Source organism: Molossus molossus, unplaced genomic scaffold (assembly GCF_014108415.1).
Source record: "Molossus molossus isolate mMolMol1 unplaced genomic scaffold, mMolMol1.p scaffold_m16_p_4, whole genome shotgun sequence".
NCBI lineage: Eukaryota > Metazoa > Chordata > Mammalia > Chiroptera > Molossidae > Molossus > Molossus molossus.
Window position 1 is genome coordinate 30,558,556 of NW_023425377.1, and position 20,606 is coordinate 30,579,161.

The following is a 20,606-nucleotide window of genomic DNA, read 5'->3' on the forward strand; positions in this document are numbered from 1 at the left end:
TGAGACAATCATCTAGAAGAGAAGAGTGAATGGTGTAGGGACATGTGGTAGATACAGTACGTATGGGCCCTGAGGTTGCTCTTTTCAGTGTCTGATGGTTCAACTCTACTTTCAATTATGTAATTGACCCAAAGATTTCAAATAAACTTCCTTCTTTTTTTTTTTAAAGCCACAGTTGACTTCTGTTGCTTACAGCCAAAGACCTAATATACCAACTCTTCCAGAGACCTAGGATTCCCCCATTTTCTCACTGAAAGTCTAACTTTAATAAAATGGCAACCCTATTCTATCAAGTCCTATGCACCTCCAGGTGTATAGGAAGACCTGCCTGCAATATACCAACAAGTTGAACATGTTGGGTTCCTCTGCTACCTACTGCACAGAACCAAGAAATAATGATTTACATTTAGAACACCAAATTGAAAACACTAAATCAGTATGCTAAACTGCTTGAAGAAAAATACTTCTATACATATGAGAAAGCAGAAAGGACTGATGTAAAACTCAAATTACCTCATGTGTCTTCAAACCCTCTCAAGTTCCACCACAAAAGTGTCTACCAAGGCAGAATGGAGATGAATACATGTACAACTTTCCTTCAAGTGTGGATCCATACTTCCATACAGACTGCAGTGACTCAGAGAGGGAAATCCACATGGGGACCGAACAAAGGAGTCAACTGGAGGCACAGAGGACTGTTTCCACAGTGGATGGTCACGTTTCATCTGGGAATGACATCTGAGAGGGCAGTCAAACTGAGTAAGAAAGAAGGAAAGTCAGATGCTCCCACAAAGAGAAACATTTTGAAGATCACAAAAATGAGTGGAAATTTCCAGACCATGCAGACTCAGATGAGTTTTCATGATATAACGTGTCATCCCCCTCCAGGAAATTAAGAGTTATTAAACTGCTGCAAAGACAGCTGCTTCTGAGATGAAATCAGCCTTATGACACCAAGAAGCAGGAGGGTGAGGGTGAGGGTGAGGGTGAGGGAGCGGGTGAGTGTGAGGGTGAGGGTGAGGATGAGGGTGAGGAAGCGGGTGAGGGTGAGGGAGAGGGAGAGGGTGAGGGTGAGGGTGAGGGTGAGGGTGAGGGTGAGGGTGAAGAGCTGCTCACTTCCCATGGAGACCAGCCCCACAGAGCTGGTGCTTTCACACAGGTGCACTGCTCCAGGGGCATCTGCATCTCCACGCACCCTGAACACTCCCAGGGAAGTGTGAGGCTTGGTCTAAGGGATGACCTGGGAGCAGATCTCAATGGCTCTTTCTCCCAGCTGACCCTGTGCTGGCTCACCCTTTGCTAGGAAGGGTGAGATGGATACTCAGCCCTCTGGGCCAAACCCACACACAAACTGCCAAGAAAACAAAAGCAAAGCAAAAATAAACACATGCACAAAGAAAAATCTCCCAAGTGGATAAGAGCTGTGCGTGCTATGTCTTCAGCATTCAGCCCTAAGGTTTCTGCTTGCCAATAACAGAACTGGAAAGAAAGCCCCATCCCATCAGTAAGAAAGATTGTTTCGGTTTCATCATTTGAACAAGTCCCCCATCTTCCCTCACCTTAAGGCAGAGCTCCACGATCCTCCCTCCCCCATGCCCTGCATTCTCAAACAGACTGTAAAAGCTTACATTTATGGAGGATGTCCTATGTGCCAGACACTCCTCTAAGATCTTTTATGTGGATTCATTTAATCCACTTAAGAGAACAGGTGTTAATATTGCCTTTAGGTTTCCCAGGAAGAAGAGAATGAGTGAAGGCTTACATGAACTGCTTTACTATGGAGTTCTCAGGGGAATGGGGCAGAGAAGCTGGCCACTGCCTGCTTTAAAGACGCATACTGGCTCAACCTACTGAGACCATCGTCCAAGAAGCTGGCTAATGACTGCTGTTTAGGATGTCCAGCTTCCACCTGGCATTAGTCAAAGGTTTCCCTTTGGAGTTTTTTAAATGCCCCCTTGCTTCCAGGCTGTAGATGTGTGGACAGTACTTGGTGTCCTGCTGGAGGTATGAGGCACGAGACATGTGGTATGGGCACAAGGCTGCACCTACATGGAGCGAGTTGGAGGCAAAAAAAAAAAAACAGTCACCACAGTCGCTGATGGCTGAATTACCCAGAAGCCAAGAAAATCTGATGTGTTTGTTTAAACATTTCTGATACAATGATTATATCTCCTTTTTCAAATGATGAAACTCGGGCAAAGAGAAATGAAGTAATTCACCCAAGTTTCAGAAACAACGAGAGTAAAACCAGGCAGTCTGGCTCCAGAATGTTCTCTCTTAACCACTATGCTCTCAGTCCTACAGACAAACTGCAACTACCTAGAAGTCTCCAGCTGCCTTGCTGCAGCTGCCACATTTGAGCCCTCAAAGTTGTGCAGAACTGTTTGGGAAACCAGTCAGTGTAATAACATAAGTATCGCAGAAAATGTTCATGAATCAGTGAGGAGTGCAGAGAGGGCTTCTATGCCCAAAACTGTGTGCATGTTAGAATCAGTTAGAAACTGCTGCTCAGCCAAAAAGAGAGATGTTTAATGAAACCACTCCTGGGGCCAGTGCAAAAGAAATTTGGCTCACCAGAGAAATAAATAGAGGCTAAAAACAGAGTAGAAATATCAATGAAAATGAGAGCTGGTTTTTGGAAAAGACAAACAAAATCAACAAACCTTTAGCTAAACTCATCAAGAAAAAGAGAGAGGGGATGCAAATAAAATCAGAAATATAAAGAAAAAAGCCCTGGCTGGATGGTTCAACGGGTCGGAGTGGCATCCTGTACACCACCAAAAGGTTGATATTTTGATTCCCGGTGGGGGCACATATGGGAGGCAACCGATCAACGTTTCTCTAAAAGTCCATAAAATCAGCCCTGGCAGTTTTGCTCAGCGGTTAGAGCATTGGCCTATAGACCAAAGAGTCACAGATTCCATTCTAGCCAAGGGCATGTACCTCGGTTGCGGTTCAGTCCCCGGCCCTGGTTGTGTGGGAAGTAACCGATCGATGTGTCTCTCTCACATTGATGTTTCTCTCTCTCCCTCCCACTCTATCTAAAGATAAATGATATTCCTCTGGTGAGTACTTAAAAAAAAAGTTCTAGTCAACAAAAACACATTCTAGGGCCCTAGTCTATGTTTCTAAGTGGTTAGAGCATCGGCCCTCTCATTGAAAGATCTCAGTTCAATTCCCAGTCAAGGGCACGTACCTGAGTTGCAGGTTCCATACCTGGCCCCGGTTGGTGTACGTGCAGGAGGCAACTGATCAATGTGTGTTTCTCATATGAATGTTTCTTTCCCTCTCTCTCCACCCTCCCTCCACCTCCTTCCCTTCCAATCTCTATAAAAATCAATGGACGAATCTCAGAAGAGAGGGGGTGGGGAGAGATTAACCAAAGAATTTACATGCATATAGGCATAATCAATGGACACAGACAATAGTGCCGTGAAGGCCTGGGTAGGGGCCAGAGTAGGGTGGAGAGGGTCAATGAGGGGAGAAAAGGGGGACATCTGTAATACTCACAACAATAAAAATAATTTTTTTTAAAAAAATCAATGGAAAAAATATCCTCTGGTGAGGATTAACCAAAAACAAAATATCCTTGGGTGAGGATTAAAAAAAGAAAGAAAAGATGAAGAAATCTGGCTCTGCTTAGGACTGGCAAAGAAGAATCTAAGTCGTGATTGTGTTTGTTGATACTCTGGCTTTCATAACACCCTGAATAAATGGGGGCAGCTGTGTGGGAAGGAAAAGATAGCATCCTCCTCTCCACTTCTCCGAGTTTGAGAGGGAATTCAATGAGTGGTTCCTTGGGTTCAGAAGATGAAGAGGTGCATCAGAAAACAGAAAAGTCATTGAAAAAAATTAACCCAAACTGAGTGGAACAATTCAAAACAAACAAGAGACCCAAATCAAAGGAGCTCATAGACTGCTGAGCACCAACAGCTTGAGGGCAAGCATTTCCCCTTACAGAATGGGCGTTTCTTATGATGTGAAAGATTTAGTTCCTTGAATTCAGAAATTTTATTGATTTCTTTTTTTAAAGCAAAAATCTAAACTGAACTTGTATCTTTCCTTCCCCTAACCCTGAAGGTTGGAAGGCCACAGAACAGAAATTCCTGGGTTGAAAGTAAGTGAAGGTCTGGCAGCGAGGCCCATAGGGTTGAGCTCTGATTTTTTTCCTTCTACGTTTCCATTACTTTAAAGCGCTAAGTTGCCTGTTTGCTCTAAAATATGTGATTGTCCTCTTTGCAGTGTCCCTTTAAACAGATTTTCCTTTGGTCTGCCAAAAATAGCTAGAGAAGGCCCTTTGAGAATCCCATTCTTAGTCTTTAAAAAAATACACTTTCTTCCCTACCACATACACATAAACAGTCCTGGTAGCAGTATCTCCCACTTCTTCCAGAGACCTCCAATCTGTCATAAATAACACATCTTTCAAGAGAAAAACAGCTGGTCAGGGAAGTAATTCTCTCAGCCCATTTCTGCTTATTCATTTGTATAATCATCAAATATCAAGCCCCTCTTTGAGGATTAGCAAATAGGCCAGGGACTGAAATCCAAATGCCTACACCATGACAAAGCAAATGGGGGGCATAAAAGAAGTGAGCTGGGCACAAGAGTCAAAAGGGACTATTTAAGAACTGCAGAAGGCATGCCCAGGGGAATGGGGTGTGGCCTCTGTTCAGTTCCAGCCAATTGGTAACAAGGAGATATGACTTTTTTCAAGTAAAATAACCCCTATTACAAATGTTGGAAACCTGTCCAAATTTTAATATGTGAGACAACAATACCAAATATAACGCAGGTGTGGGCTGCTCTGGCTAGAGACCTTTGTTTGCACTAGGTAAGAAACAGATAAACCAAGGCAGACTGCTTGTCCTTTGGGAGCTTATGACCCAGTAGGAATGAGAAGATACACCCCCAGGTAAAGTGTCCCATAAGGCAGAATGTGATACATGCTAAAAGGGAAGAATAAGCAAAGGCTACGGGAGTTCAGGAAAGTGAGAGGACACTGGAGGCAGAAAGGATTCTCGTAGGCAGTGCCATTTAGGCTGAGGCTAAAGAATGAGGTAGACTGGCAGCAGAGGCTGGAAAGGGACCATTCCAGACAGAAGAAAATGAGCTGCTACAGGCAAAGGGAGTGAGCAGGAAAGAGGATATTTGAGCAATGGTCAAGAGACTATCATGCTTCTGCCCACCAAATATTCATGAGTGTCCTCTAATGACCATTGCATCCCCACATGAGTGCCATGCAGTGGGGATGCAATGGTCATTATGAGGGACACAAGATGAAATTGTGAAGTCTGGAAGAACCTAGTCCAGACCAGGCCTTGGAGGCCATATCCAGAGTTTTATCTTAAGAGTGATGGGGAAGCTGTCTTTGAAGTTTTTTTTTTTAAGCAGGGGAATCACATGTTGAGATCTGCAGTGTTCCAAGTTCCCTGGCTGCAGAGCATTTATTCTGTGGACTGGAAGGGAGCCAGAGCTCCACCAGCCAGAGCAAGCCAGGAGGAAGCCTTTGCAAGCAGTCTGGAAAAGAGACGATAACAACTTGGAATAAGGGTTACTGATGGAGATGGAGAAAAGTGGATGGATGCAAGAGATAGTTAGGGTTTAAAATCACCAAAACTATCAGATCAGAGCAGAAGCCAAATGAGACTGCAGAATGTGGTGAGCATGGCTCTGTAGGGGTATGAGACCACACCACCAGTGGTCCAACAGCCATGCAATTCTGTGCTGGCAGCAGTGGGAATCCAGAGGTTACTAGAGAGAAGAAAGGTTCAGGAGCCAGGGAGTATGGCTGAGGGAAGGCTGCCAGAAAAGCTCACAGGAGCTTTCCATCTTAGAAAGCCATCATCTCAAAAGTACTGTTCTCTTTTAAATGTGCTTTGTAAAATTCCACAGCTATTTTGTTTGGACTAGTCTTGATTGCAAGGAAATAACTAGCTCTTCGCATGTGTTCAACAGTTCTTCACTAAGCTAAATCTCATCCTCTAGACTTAGGATGGAGGAAAAAGAAATATTAGAGTATCTATAAGATATGTGTTGTCCAGTCAGTGTGGTTCAGTGGTTGAGCATCGACCCATGCATTAAGAGGTCACCAGTTCGATTCCCAGCCAGGACACATGCCCAGGTTGTGGGCCCGACCCCCGGTTGGGGGCATGCAGGAGGCGACCAATCGATGTTCTCTCTCATCAATGTTTCTCTCTCTCCCTCTCACTTCCTCTCTCTCTAAAAAATCAATAAAGGAAAAGAAAAAAAAAAAAAGATATGTGTTAATGTCAAGTATACATGTGCCAACTTCCTTTTATTTTGACCTTAAGAACTTCTTCAAGGAATGCTAGTTCACCACCAGGGTCCATTCTCCTTGGTGCCAAGGCCTAGCAATGATTTCTTTATAACCACAGGCATCTGTACATGAACCCAATTCACTCTGCTTCTAGATTACTAAAGAAATACGAATACATCCTTCTTGATTTGCAGGAATGCCTAGAAGTACTCAGATTCCACTTACAAGAGGAGAAAACAGCCAAGGCACTAGGTGCTCAACCCTTGATAACTTGTGACGATGGAATATACCTTTGGGGTGGGACAAAAAAGTAGGTTTACAGTTGTTTATATGGAAATAATACAATAATCAATAATTAATAATACAAGAATAAGCTGTGTGCTGCATACTCACAACTGTAAATCTACTTTGCCCCACCCTGTATTTTAATAAGGTCGCACTTGTATGCCAAGCATTTGCCCCACAATATTCCTTCATGATTCCTGCAATCTACAGAATTTTGTCATTTTTGGAAAGTCACAACATGTAAGAGATCATCCAAATAAGCATTAGGCAACTGGGTAATGAAAAGAATAATAAGAAAAGAGCAAGCAGCAATAGAATGAACGTTGATTTTGCCCTCTTCATTTCTCTCTCACCCTTCAATCCCCAAATCTTGGAATGTTAGTATATATTGTACCCACACTGCAGATACATTCATCTCCTCTCCCAAACTGGCCTTTTTATTCCATATGTCTTGATGAGTTAGCATGCCATGCAAAAATCATTCAATAGACTTAATGTTCTCTATTAAATGTTATTTTACCAAGATTAATTGCAGTAGGTGCTATGGGCTACCTATTCACACCTCTCTTTTACTGGTTTCTACACCTCCCACAGGTGGCCCAGGTAAATCTGGTTTGGTGTAAAAAATCATATTCCTCTTGCTGATGATTGATTCAAACCAATGACACTGTGATGGGAAGTCTGTTGGAGAACTTCTGGGGAAAGTATCATCAGAGGTCTTAAAAAAAGACTCAAAGAAATAATGTCTTTTCTGCCTCTGGGCAACCACTAACATACAAGAATGCAATGCATATCTTATGATCCTGAGAAGATCTAGCCAACACAATGAGGCTGGCTGTGAGCAGGACCGTGGAAATAACCTGAGTACTTCATGAACAGAGAAATTAACCAGCCCTCAAGACTAATTTTGTGTAATAAGATAAGAGATTTCCTTGTTGGCTAAGTTATTTTGGACTGGACTTTCTGTTTCTTGCAGCCCAAAGCCTCCTAAATGATACAATACCTCCTTAGGGAAGCAGGAAAAGGACTCTGCCTCTCCAGTAACACCCTAGCAACAAAAGAACAGTTGCTTCAAAAAAGGAAAGAGACTAAGATTTATTTCTTAAAACATATTTTGGGAAAACCAGCTGTGAAAAGGTATTTTTAATAGCCACTCCTGATGTATGGAGAGTCTTTTGAAATCCTCCCATGCAGCATAAACACAGTAATAAAGTTACCATGAGCCACTATGAATGGTATGTGTGGGGATATACAACATACTTGGAGTCATCATAATATGTAAACACCAGGGAACTACCATGAAATTAGTCTTTATTACTCATCTACTCATTTCCTTCTACAATTATAAGACCGAGAAGAGTTTTCTTCCCCTACTTGATGAAAATGGAGTATCACATGAGTGGAAGGAAACTCAGAAAACTGAGGCTCAGAGAGGTTGAATGGTCTCCACAAAGTCCCACAGCTAGTTGGGGACAATTTTCTTTATTAATAAGAATGCTTTATGCTTGATTTTAAAACAGTCAATTGTTGAACACTCAATTTAATGCAAAGGCAAATCATAAAGACGTGGGAAATCAAAACTGGATTTTTTTTTATCCTCACCCGAGGACATTTTTCCATTTTTTTTGTTCAGATAGAGCGGGAGGGAGAGAGAGGAAGAGAGAGAGAGAGAAACATCGATGTGAAGGGACACATCGAGTGGCTGCCACCCGCACGACCAACCAGGGCCGGGGACAAACTGCAACCGAGGTACATGCCCTTAGCAGGAACCGAACCCGGGTCTCTCTGTACCTCAGGCCGACGCTCTAACCGCTGAGCCAAACCGGCCAGGGCAAAAAAACTGGATTTTTAAAAAAGTAATTTAATTATGAAAATAAAACCTTCTTTTTGAACTCACTACTTTGAGCTTTTCCTATTTCTGATACCTCCTAAATCCCAATCCATTCCTCTCAATATCATCTCTCTCTCATAGAAAATCCCTGTATATGACCCATTCTCTAAGCTTGTGGTTCTCAAAAGACTGTATCCTAATGACCTGGGAAATAAACCAGCAATGCAGATTTCCAGGCATAGTAGTATTTAGCAGACGGGGGGTGGGGTCCAGCAACACTAATGTAAACAAGCAACCAAGGTGAGTCTAAATGTCTTTGAGGCATAGACTCCAGACTGTATACTAGATTCCAAGATTCAAACAGAAAAACATCTAATTATCAGAGTTGATTTGAGCTAGAATAACAAAAATCAACTCTGATAATTAGATGTTTTTCTGTTTGAATCTTGGAATCTAGTATAACAAAAATATGTGCATAGTTGCCTATAATTTTCATGTTCCCTCTGAGGTCTGAAACAAACCCAAGAGCTCTGTGATTTGGATGTGCCCTGGTAATCATATTTGCTTGGAGTTGAAAGTTTTTATCCCTTCCTCCTGAAGATTTTTTTCCCCCTCTCTGAACGCATTTCTACTTGGGATTAAACCTAAAATGTCTTAACTCTCCCCCCACAGCTAAAGGAAACTAATTTTCGAAAGTGTTTCAAAATAGTACTTTAAAAACTACACAATACAAAATGTCTTCCCTTTGAAGCAGAAGGTAACGAGAGAAGTAAACACTGGATTTTCCAGCAGAACCAGCCCTGAAACCAAAACTTAGGAAGGAAGCTGACCATTAAGTAAGTGAACCAGAGTAACAATAGCTCAGGCATATCCTAGGGTAAGTCTGAACCTGAGAAAACGGGAATGAAATAGACAAACCAGCCCCTTGTCCCAAGTTCACTTTATTTTAAAAGAGGACAGTGCTGTAAATGAGCGTATAGAGTTTAGGTGGAATCTTAGAACTCTGCTGGGTGCACAAGAATTTTTCCCCCCACTCTGAGCGCATTTTTTTCAGACCTAAATACATATTCCTCACTGGATTCAGCAGTGCTCATTTCCACCCATCTTCTCCAAGACATTTTAAATCTAGAGATTCCAGAAACCAAGCGCAGAGCATGCTGAGAACTTGTCTGTGTGTTCTAACATCAGCTATGACAGACTCATGGTTATAGGCACGAGAGCTTGTCTATAGGTAGAGTTCTTAATGGTTACATGAACAAAGAAATTCTGTAGAACCTCATAGAACCTCAAAGAAGATCTATGTTAAGTATTAAAAGCAACGTATAATGCTCCAGAAATGCTATAAAATAAAAAATGCAAGCAACAATATTGATTTAAATTCCTTAGAAGGCAAAAAGTCAAGGTCACAGGTATAATGTGCAAATTCCAGTTGTAGGACTCCTCGAGTTAGGGACAGAGATGGAATGAATTTAACAGGGTTGGGAAACCAGAGAGTGGGACAAGAGAGAGAAAGTGAACCATCCACCAGGAGATGAACAGGCTCAACTGTTCAAAATTGACCTAAGGGTTTCTTTTTTCTTTAAAGATTCCCTAAATGGGAAAATTCAGTACAGGCTCTGCTGGATTATCACTTACTCTTGGTCTCTCCAGTGCAACTAAGATCTCATCACAACTGCACAGCTTCAACAGCCCAACTGCTTTCAGCTGGTTCCTAAATCATCTCCTCCAGCTGCTCCCAGTGACCATACAGCAGTTTAGAGCAGCCCCACACATGCTTGGCTGGAGTGTGTACCTGGAACTTTATCTGTTTTGGTGCAGGCCCTTTAGGTGCACAAAGGTTTGCAACTAAGACCTAAACCAGCTTTTCTGTTTAACAATGCCTCACTGGGTTGTATGGAACAGGCATCTCAGAGCATCTGAAATCACTTTTTAAAGCCCAGTTCTCATGATTTTAAACAAACATCATCAGGATTCTTTGACATGTTGGGGGGATTCTCCTTGCAAACTTGCATGTTCTCTTCTTTACTTTATTTCTGAGCATGGATAAATTGGGTTCTCAGACCCAATTTCACCGTGGGAGGCAGGATCCCCACACCAACAAACAATTCTCAAGTCACCAGCAAGATATCCAAGAATTCAACTCAATTCTAACACTGTTTACCTGCAGATAGCATCCAATTCCACAGGTTTAGTCCTACAAGATTGCCCACCCCAACTCACTCTCTCTCTCTCTCTTCCCCTCCCTCCCTCTCTCTCTCCCTTTCCCCAGAAGCCAGACGCAAGCCCAGGTTACCTGTGCTTTTGAACAACTGGGCAATGATTGGAGGTTTCACTGACCCCCTTTAACTCAGAATGCCAATCCCAAATCCAGGTTATCACCTCTATTTTTGATCCAGTGGCTATATATCAGAAGTTCCCGCAATACTCTCCTTGGGTTCTATTAATTTGCTAGAAAGGCTCACAGAACTCAGAGAACATGTTACTTACTGGTTTATTTTAAAAGGATATAACTCAGGAACAGCCGGATGAAAGAGATGCACAGGGCAAGGTATGTGGGAAGGGGCTCAGAGCTTCCATTCCCTCTTCAGGGCACCACTCTCCCAGCATCTCCACACGTTTACCAATCAGGAAGCTCTCTGAACCCCCTCCTCTTGGGATTATACGGAGTCTTCTTTACACTCAGGACACTGGCCACTGAAGACTGATTCAACCTCCAGCCTCTCTCCCTGCCTCAGAGGTGGTGGGTTTGGTGGGGGGGGGGGGGGTATGCAGAACTGAAAGTTCCATCCCTCTAATCACATGGTAGGTTCCATTGGCAACCAACCCATATCCTTAGGTGCTTTCCAAAAGTCACCTAATCAGCATAACAAATGACACCTTTTTTCACTGTCAGCACTTAGGAATTTTCAAGGGCTCTGGGAGCTGTGGATTAAGACCAAATATATATGTCAGAAATATATTTTGGTCATCTTAATGGCCAAATACATACATATATATGGGTTTTTTTGTTGTTGTTGTTAATCCTTACCCAAGAATATTTTTCCTTTTTTTTTTTTTTTTTTATCCTCACCCGAGGACATTCTTCCATTTTTTGTTCAAGTAGAGTGTGGGGGGGGGGGGGGGGGAGAGGAACAGAGAGAGAGAGAGAAACATCGATGTGAAAGGGACACATCGAGTGGCTGCCACCCACACAACCGACCAGGGCCGGGGACAAACTGCAACCGAGGTACATGCCCTTAGCGGGAACCGAACCCTGGTCTCTCAGGACCACAGGCCGACGCTCTAACCGCTGAGCCAAACTGGCCAGGGCTATTTTTCCTTTTTTTAGATAGAATGGAAAGGAGGCAGAGAGAGCGAAACATCAATGTAAGAGAGACACATCGATGAGTTGCCTCCTGCACGACCCCAACCACGGACAGGGATCAAACCTGAAACTCAGGTATATGTCCTTGACCAGGAATCAAACCCATGACCCTCTAGTCTGTGGGCTGATGCTCTAATCGCTGAACAAAACCAGCCAGGGCAAATATATACTTCTTATAAATCACAGTATTGCAATGCAATTCTGATATTGCATGGCAAGAAAAACATTTGACCAATAATAGAGCAACTTTTGACTGCCCAACTGCTTCTCACCAACGTGCAAATCACTCTTGTTTCTTCATATTTAGACCCGTGGAAATCTTTACAGTAACATAAACCCTCTCTCCAAAAGGTAATATCAAGTGCTAGGTATAAATATGAAAACAAACCATCATAATCTCCCTCAGCAAAGTATCAACTTATCCCCCAAAAGTGACTTAATGGCATGAACAAGCATAGGAAAGGGCCAAATTTACAACACATCAGTTCAGCAGAATGTAGAACTTAACAATTTAGGTTAACTGTTAGACTCTGTCTTTTCTTATGCTCCAGACTGCAATCAAGAACATTCATCAAGCCCTGGCCAGTTAGAGTGTTGGCCTGTGGAACAGAGTTCCAGGTTTGGTTCTTGCTAAGGGCATGTACCTTGGTTGCAGTTTGTCCCTGGCCCCTGTTGGGGTTGTGTGGGTGGCAACCAGTCGATGTCTCTCTCTCACATTGATGTTTTTCTCTCTCTTCCCCACTCTCTCCCTCCCACTCTATCTAAAGATAAATGCAAAAATGTCCTCGGGTGAGGATTAAAAAAAAAGAACATTCATCAGGCCCGGCCAGTGTGGTTCAGTGGTTGACCAACAACCCATGCACCAAGAGGTCACCAGTTCAATTCCCAGTCAGGGCATATGCCGAGGTTGTGGGCCAAATATCTAGTGTGGGGCATGTAGGAGGTGGCCGATTGATGTTCTCTCTCATTGATGTTTCTGTCTCTCTCTCCCTCTCCCTGCCTCTCTCTCTAAAATCAATGAAGAAAAAAAAATAAGAACACTCATCAAAATCAATGGAAGATCAGAACAAATGCACATACAGTACTTGATACAACAAAGGAAGGTAATAAGACCATTCTGAAAAGTCTCAAGCAACAGTCAACACACAAAAATTCAAAACCATTCCAAGAGTACAAATATTCCTAGCAGCACAATCAAGCCCCCACTGAATGCTTTGATGATCTCAGAGGGCAAGTGGGCATTTTCCAAAGATTATTCCTTTATTCTCTGTATTTCCTCAAATACTTTAATACATGTAACTTTAAAAATCAATGACATGGTAGATAAAAGGGAGCCTACTAGTCATATTTGACAGATGAAGAAATTAGGAACTGAGAGGTCACTGGTGTGTCCAGGACTGGTTATGTGGCTTGTGAAGAACAGAGTCACCTCTAAAATCCAGTTCTCTTTACTTCAAATCCAAGGTCTGTAATCCCACAACATATTCTTGTTCATCCTTGATCATCACAAGAACATGTAACTCCTAAAAATTCTGCTTGGTGACCTGGTATCATAGATGACATATTCCTGTTTGCCGTTGGTCATCGCAAGAGCAAAAACCCCCTGAAAACTCTGTATGGTGGCCTGGTTGCAGGGGACATTTCCCCAGCCCACTTTGCAAAGACCATCTGGCACTTGCTGTTCTTATCCACTGCAGTTAACATTTCACACATTTCTTTCTTAAGCTCCAGCATACCTGATGCAATAGCAGGAGAGACAAACATAAGCAGAACTGAGACCAGCGTTAGTGCTAAGATAAGAACTTTCTAGGGGTGAGAAGAGGGTAAGCAATCAGTCCTTAAACCTACTTTGCCAAGTGGTTCATGAGCAGCTGTAACATCTGCCTGTTTTTCTCTGGGAGCCGATGAACAAGGCTGTGGATTTCAGAGACCCGGGACTCCTGATTCTCCAGTTCTGCAAAAGTAGGAGAGAGGTAACCTTTGGTCAGTGTCAGAGCTAAATCCGTTTACAAGACAAAATCCAAGGAAAACAAAGACTGGGGATTTCTCAAAGGGTTAAGATCCTGTTCTGTGTACTCATGACTAGAATGACTAGATCTACAAGTGCTTTTAATGGTACTTTCTGTAACAGAGTTCATTAAAAAAAAAGGCATCAGAAAAATCAAGCCAAAATGATGACGTGATGAAATGGAGCCAGTCAACTGCATGTTCAGAGCAGGAACAAACTTGGGAGCAGCTGACTCTCTAGAGTGACTGCTTCATTTCAAGGAAATAAGGAACTTGATGCACTTGGCAAGTGATAAACAGATCATACATGAACAACACTGAAAGAGTCTCAAATATCAAAACAATGCCTCAATAAAGCATCGAAGAAATCAAAGGAAACATCCAGTTATTCTCAAACCACGTGTGACAGTCAGCCTAGTACAGAAAATAGAAATGGCACATAAATATGTGAATCTTTCTGCCAACTTGTAACCTACATCATAGCTTGCCATGTTCTCTTGGTTGAACTTGGGTAAGTGGCTCCAATTCTCTGGGAATTAGAAGGGTGGTACCCATCCCACCTATTTATAGGACTGATGTGAGGTTTAATTAGAGAATGGTTGCTATAAGTTTGAAATTTCTGAGAAAGAAATCACATAAACCCTATCTTCACTCCTAGCTTTCTCCCATGCCTTTCTCCTCCCCGTTGGAAGGGGAAAACTATGCGTAGATAAGGCCATCAGAACATTAGTTGCTACTAAATTAGGCCAGTAGTAGCTACCATGGTAAACAAACTCTGAAGGCTTAAAGGAAGCAGGGAGAGGCACAGGCTATTGGCGTAACAGCACTGTGGGGTTTCATGCCAGATTTAAATCTGATAGAGAATCTTACTGCCCCTACAGGAGGCCTGCCCCCACGTAGACAGATTCCAGTATATTTAGGGTAGCTTGCACCTAATCCCTATGTATTTTAATCCCAGTAATATGATGCTAGGGACCTGGATGATATAGCTGAAGAACGATCAGAAGCTGTAAATGGAAGCCATGATAGAAAGTGGGCTGGAAAGTTATATAAATGGTGTCTCATTCAGGGAAACACTTCTAATGCTCAATTTAGGTAATATACAAAGTTTGATTCATTCTGCAAAATGCTACTTAAGGGCTGGGAAAAACCCAAGGAGTCAGAACTCCAATAATCAAAATTTAAAAAAGCAAACTTGCTTTTCTCTTCTCTCCTCACCCCCAAAAACACAGTTCGGAAGTTTTTCTCCTCGACTGTAAATTCAGCGTACTAGCAAGGCCCTTAGCAACCCCAATTTGGTTTCGTTTTCATTCTCTGTTAAACTCATGAGCATGTATGTGGGCAGTTTACATGCAGACTACGAAGGGTTAGAAAATATTTATTTTGGGATACTGACTGTTCTTTGAAATAGAAAAAAACTATTCCCTTCCCCCTTAAAACTGTAACAAAAAGAAAACTTACTTGCTGCTTTGATGAAACTTCTTTGAAACTGGTACATCATGAGTGGTCCTGGAAGCATTCTGGAATAAAGGTTATAACCTAGTTAGCTTAATAAAAACAATCATATTCTCTCTAAATAGCAGCCTGGAGACTGCCAAACTGTATTAACATTTCTCAAAGACAAAGATCACAGGGAAGCAACAGTAACTCAGCTTAGTTCTACTTAGTTTCCCTTTAGAAAGGTCCTGAGATTTTACCTGAAATTTTCATTCTCTCTCCTTTTTAAGGTACTGTTTACAACTATTTCATAGTCACAACCAGAAAAGTACTAATTCAAAAGTCTGGCACAAAACAAGAGATTTCCTTTCAGTCAGTGACTCGGCCATCAATAAGAGCATTTTAAAATATGTTTGAGAAACAGGCAACTAGATAAACATTTGCAAATACCCGTTCTAAAACACTCATCTTCCCAGCACCTATTATTACAATCAGTGTATCTATAAATACTATGAGAGACTTTGTAGGTATTTTTGTGGCAAATTCACTGTGGAGTTCTGCTCAAGAATGCCAGAGAGCTAGAACCCCTAACATTAGGCATGAAACAATCACATCTACCTGCTGTTTTTTAAAAATACATTTTATACTTACTGTTTATTAGCAAATCTCTATCAACAGGTAACAAGAAGTGCTAAATGCAACTTCTACAATAGGGTTTTGTGTAAACTACAATGGCAGTATTGAGGGTATGAATATTTAATGAATATGTTAAATTGTAAACTTGAGGTTTTTCTGTTAGTCCAAATAATAAGCTTCTCAACAGATTATACATTATTCTAAGCTCAGATTTTATTTTATTCTCATTGAATTCGCTAATTCAACTCACTTGCATTTCATCTTATCCTTGACTTCAAGATCCTTCCATCAATTCCCCAATAGCCAATAAAACGGGCATTACCAAGTCCTTTTCTGTGGCTTTCCTCCTTTGCTTTTGAGCCAAGGGAATCTTCACAAAACCTGTACAAATGCTTACACAATCTATGATGATAGTGCTCCTCTTTGTTTAAAACTAGACACCCCACCCCACCTTCCTGTGTAAGAACTACAGTGAAGAACCTATGCCTACCCCTCAAGTCCAGCATAAATGTCAATCTATTCCTAAAATTGAGATATGGGCAGCTAGGCAATCACTCACTCCCTTAATAAGCAAGGGAGGAGTAGAGAGGTAGCAGTAATATCACATATATTATAGGAAAACAGACTCTTCCCCAGCACAGTGATATTTCCCAATCCAAGCTGAAGGAGTCAAAAGGAGCTCCATTAATTTCTCATTGTTAAGGATTAGTGTCAGCAATATATTCAACCTGCAATGCACAATTCTAACAAAATACATAGGGTATGTAATCATACATTCACAACAGAATGGGATGCGATTCCTTGCTTTCTTAATAGAGTATGCAGGGATTTCAGGAAATACCATATTTTAGGTTCTGTTAAAGGCTAATTGTCATAGTAGCTTCTCATAAAAAACAAAGCTTCCTAAATCACTCATGACACCATTGCACAATGGCAACCATCAACTATGGATGATTTACAATCGGACTGACCAGCTGAACTAACTGCACCCACACATAAGCTGTTTCCACATCTCAAACACCCACCCAACAGCTCTCTAGAGGCTGAAAATAAAGCTGCTTTCTTCCTGATTGCCTGATAACAAGCTGGCACTCTGCACTGTAAATGGAAAGTCCCTACCTTAGGTAGGTCTTCAAAGCACTGGTGATGGTCTTGATCTCCCATTCCGCACAGATATCCGTTTCTGTTTCAGAAGCTGTTTTGGGGTCTAGGATGAAGAAAAGACAATGTATGAAGCAGAGCAGAAAATACAGCTAAAAACCAAGCACACATAAAAGCATTCAGCTTCACTACTAACCAAAGAAATCCAAATTACAACAAAACGACACTTATTTTTTACCTATTAAATTAGGAAAATGTTTAAAAATCCAAAGTCTGTTGCTGACAAGAACACAGTGAAGCTGATACTCTTATAATCTGATGGAGGCAGTAGAAATGCATGCAGCAGTTTTGAAAAGCAGTTTGGCAATAGGTATCCAGAGTCATAAAAATGTTTATATCATGTCCCACAATCTATCCTCAGAAATTAAGATAAGGCATAAAAAAAGTTACATACCCACAAAACGTTTAACACATATTATTTTTTATAACAATAGAAAAAAATTTTAAAAGAGACAACCTAAATGTTCAATAATAGAAAAATGATTAGGCTAATTATGACAGAGTTACTTAATGGAATAATATTATGTTGCTTTTACATGATAATGATGGCTATCAAGCAATATGGAAAATGCCTGGATTATCAGGTAGTAAAAAAAAAAGCAAAAATAAAAAATAAACATTTATAAGTTTGTGAGAAATTTGTATGAACAAAGGTGAATGAAAATACTCTAAAATTAAAAGAGCAGTTGGGTCAGAGTAGTAGAACACTGATTTTGTATTTTCTAAACTATGACTTGATTCCACTACTTTTATTTTTTAAAAATTGTCTTAAGCCAAGAAATGCAATGAGAGCTGCTATAATTATATCAGCTCCTACTTATGTCTTTTGTTCTTCTTGTGTGGATTTTAAACAAATGAGTATATTTTAAATAAGTGTGTACTATTTTAAAACAGATAATTCTTGTAGTCTTCCTGAGCTGCACACAGACAGGTGAGAAAAAGAGGCAGAGGGTGAGGAATACGACCTGCTCCACAAACCAGTAGAACCCTATCTCACGGCTGGCAAGGGGGACGGAAGTAGAGACCTTCAGTGGCATTGGAGGGAGAATCCAGCCTTCTCATGCTAAAGCCATGATTTGCCTCCCAGCTCCCATCCCCTTTTCTTTGGACACAGCACCTGTTTTTCAGTTGGACTACTACCCTTTTCTCATAGCTACTCCAAGTGCTCAGGTGAGGCTCCACCCTTCCCGGGGTAGGGAATAGACTCAGGACAGACCAGTCAAAGTGCAGCATCTCTCTGGACCCCAGGACTGGTTCAGGGATGGCCCAAGACCTAGGCCAGTTGAATGAGAGTGAAATCACGGCCCTTCTAGGAGACAGCTAAAGGGATATCTGCTATTTCCTGCTGGGCTTGCACCTGGAAGGTTTTGCACCTCCTCCTAAGTGCAGCACATGAAGCCTGAGAGTGAGTATGGGGACAAAGCCAGAGATGGGAAAAGCAGCAAAAGTGGGTCTGATGACACGGTTTGAGCCCTTGCATCTTGTCATGCCTTTAATCATGGGAGCCAATAAATGCCCCTTTTCTTTAAGCCAGCTGAGGTCAGGTGTTCTGTTTTTTTAATAATACCAAGAGATCTAAATGATACAGCAGGACAGTCTTTAAAATGCAAGGGCCAACATTCAGCTGGAAAGGGGAATGAGTCACAAGTGGGCATTGAAAAAGAACCCACTTTCATCCTAGTAGGAGGAGGCCAAATAGTCATGAGTGGCTTAAGGATTTAGGCTCTAATCCTCAGGCAAAGCCACAAATCCAGTGGGTAGCTACTGCTCTTAGTAAGTCCCCCTAACACATACCGAAACATGAGAGAAGGAAGGGCCCCAGCTCATAAAAAGTATGGCTCCTAAAGGTAGCATAGTTATGTGTTCGCAGGTGACTCTGGGCAATAATGAAGTCTATTATGCCACATAAAACAAACAAGGAAGAACCCAAAGAGCATGCTTTTATTTCTGGGTCCCACACAGTAGCAAATTCCATAGAGTTCTACCATAGCAGATTTCTGAAAAGTGAACAAAGTGTGATTTTTTTTCCAAGTATCCAAAACCTCTGCAGCTTTAATTCTTTCCCTGCTTTGTCATCTCACATTCCCTTAATGGTTACTTTCTGCCTAAGTGTATGTACTGAAACACTTTGCTTAGCGTGACCTTTTACCCTCCCCATGACCAAGGCACATGGAGAGCTGCCACACTGCATGGTTTCTGGACGCGAGACAAATGTTACTGTACATTTTTCTGAGGAACAAACCACCTTCTACCCAAGAAGAGTGAACATGACACTAAACAAGCAGCAGTTGGCAGGTCTGGGAGTTGTGAACTGTTCCATGAACCACATTTAGCTAACTAATGATTAGCTTCCACTTATTCAGGCTCTGTAACCATAGGAATATTGTGTAACATTACAGAGGGAAGAGTCACATTACAGCCCGACTCAAGGGCTTTTTATAGCACTGATGAGGCAAGGCTCATAACTTGAGCACATCCATTTTAATTCATTTAATATCCGAACTAAATTGAAGACAGCCTCCCAAGCTACCTCATTTCAGGAAGTGCCGCTGATTTCCACACCTCCCTACCAATGCTCTACTCACTCACAGAAGCTTTCTGGTAGCATTTGAACAACATGCAGAGACATATGCAAACTTTTCTGCAGAACTCAGTATGTTTGTCCTTACCATGTCACTTGACCATTGCAGTGCTCGGTAAAAAGGACCTAAGCTACAGGAGCAGTGCAACAGCCAGAAAGTCATCGTGTGGGTAAAGCAAAATGAGTGGATTTCCTCCTCAACCTACTTCCACAGGAATTTGGAAAAACAGGAGATGTAGACTGGAAGCAGTGTTTACAAGGGGAGGTGGTCTTAGAACTGTCACACTGGATCAGTCCCAAGATCCATTGAGTCCACTGTTGCTGACAAAACACTAGGGACCTTCTGGAGAAAATGAAGAGGGAAGTCACCTATGTACTCCTATACTCCCTAATAACACATTATAATGTATGCAAATTAAAATTATTTTCTTTAATTGAGAAGGTAATAGATGCACGTGGTAAAAAAAATTCAAGTAAACAAACAGATATACATTCAAGGTAAGCCGTTCCTATGTGAGACGCACCTGCTAACACCAGTTTTGTGGGTGTGTGCTATCTCTAACAGTGTATGCACAACAAGCAAAATATGGACACATACAGCTTTTTAAAAAATATGTTCAGCGGTTGATCATCCACCCATGCACCAAGAGGTCGCCGGTTCAATTCCTGGTCAGGGCACATGCCCAGGTTGTGGGCCTGATCCCCAGTGGGAGGCATGCAGGAGGTGACAATCAATGTTCTCTCTCATCGATGTTTCTATCTCTCTCCCTCTCCCTTCTTCTTTCTCTAAAATCAAGAAAGAAAAATAATTTTTTAAATAAAAATATGTTTTTATCTATTTTAGAGAGTAAAGGAGGGAGGGGAAGGGGGGGGAGAGAGAGAGAGAGAGAGAGAGAGACCCCAAACCCGAAACCTGGGTATGTGCCCTGACTGGAATCAAACCAGTGACCTTTTAGTGCTCAGGGCAATGCTCAACCAACCGAGCCACACTGGCCAGGGCTTTACAGCTTCTAAAAAATGCAGC

The 20,606-nt window shown here is 41.9% G+C and overlaps 1 protein-coding gene across 5 annotated transcripts in view; it reads right to left on the minus strand.

Moving 5' to 3' along the window:
- The window catches only part of ARHGAP26 (Rho GTPase activating protein 26), a 443,756-nt gene that overhangs the window by 156,507 nt on the left and 266,643 nt on the right, over nt 1-20,606 (minus strand). For all 5 annotated transcript variants that reach the window (XM_036281726.1, XM_036281724.1, XM_036281725.1 and 2 more), the window contains exons 15-17: nt 16,960-17,047; nt 15,229-15,287; nt 13,609-13,714 (exon numbers count right to left, since the gene is read on the minus strand). In XM_036281726.1, the coding sequence (XP_036137619.1) occupies nt 13,609-13,714; nt 15,229-15,287; nt 16,960-17,047 (253 nt within the window). The remainder of the gene's footprint in view (nt 1-13,608; nt 13,715-15,228; nt 15,288-16,959; nt 17,048-20,606) is intronic.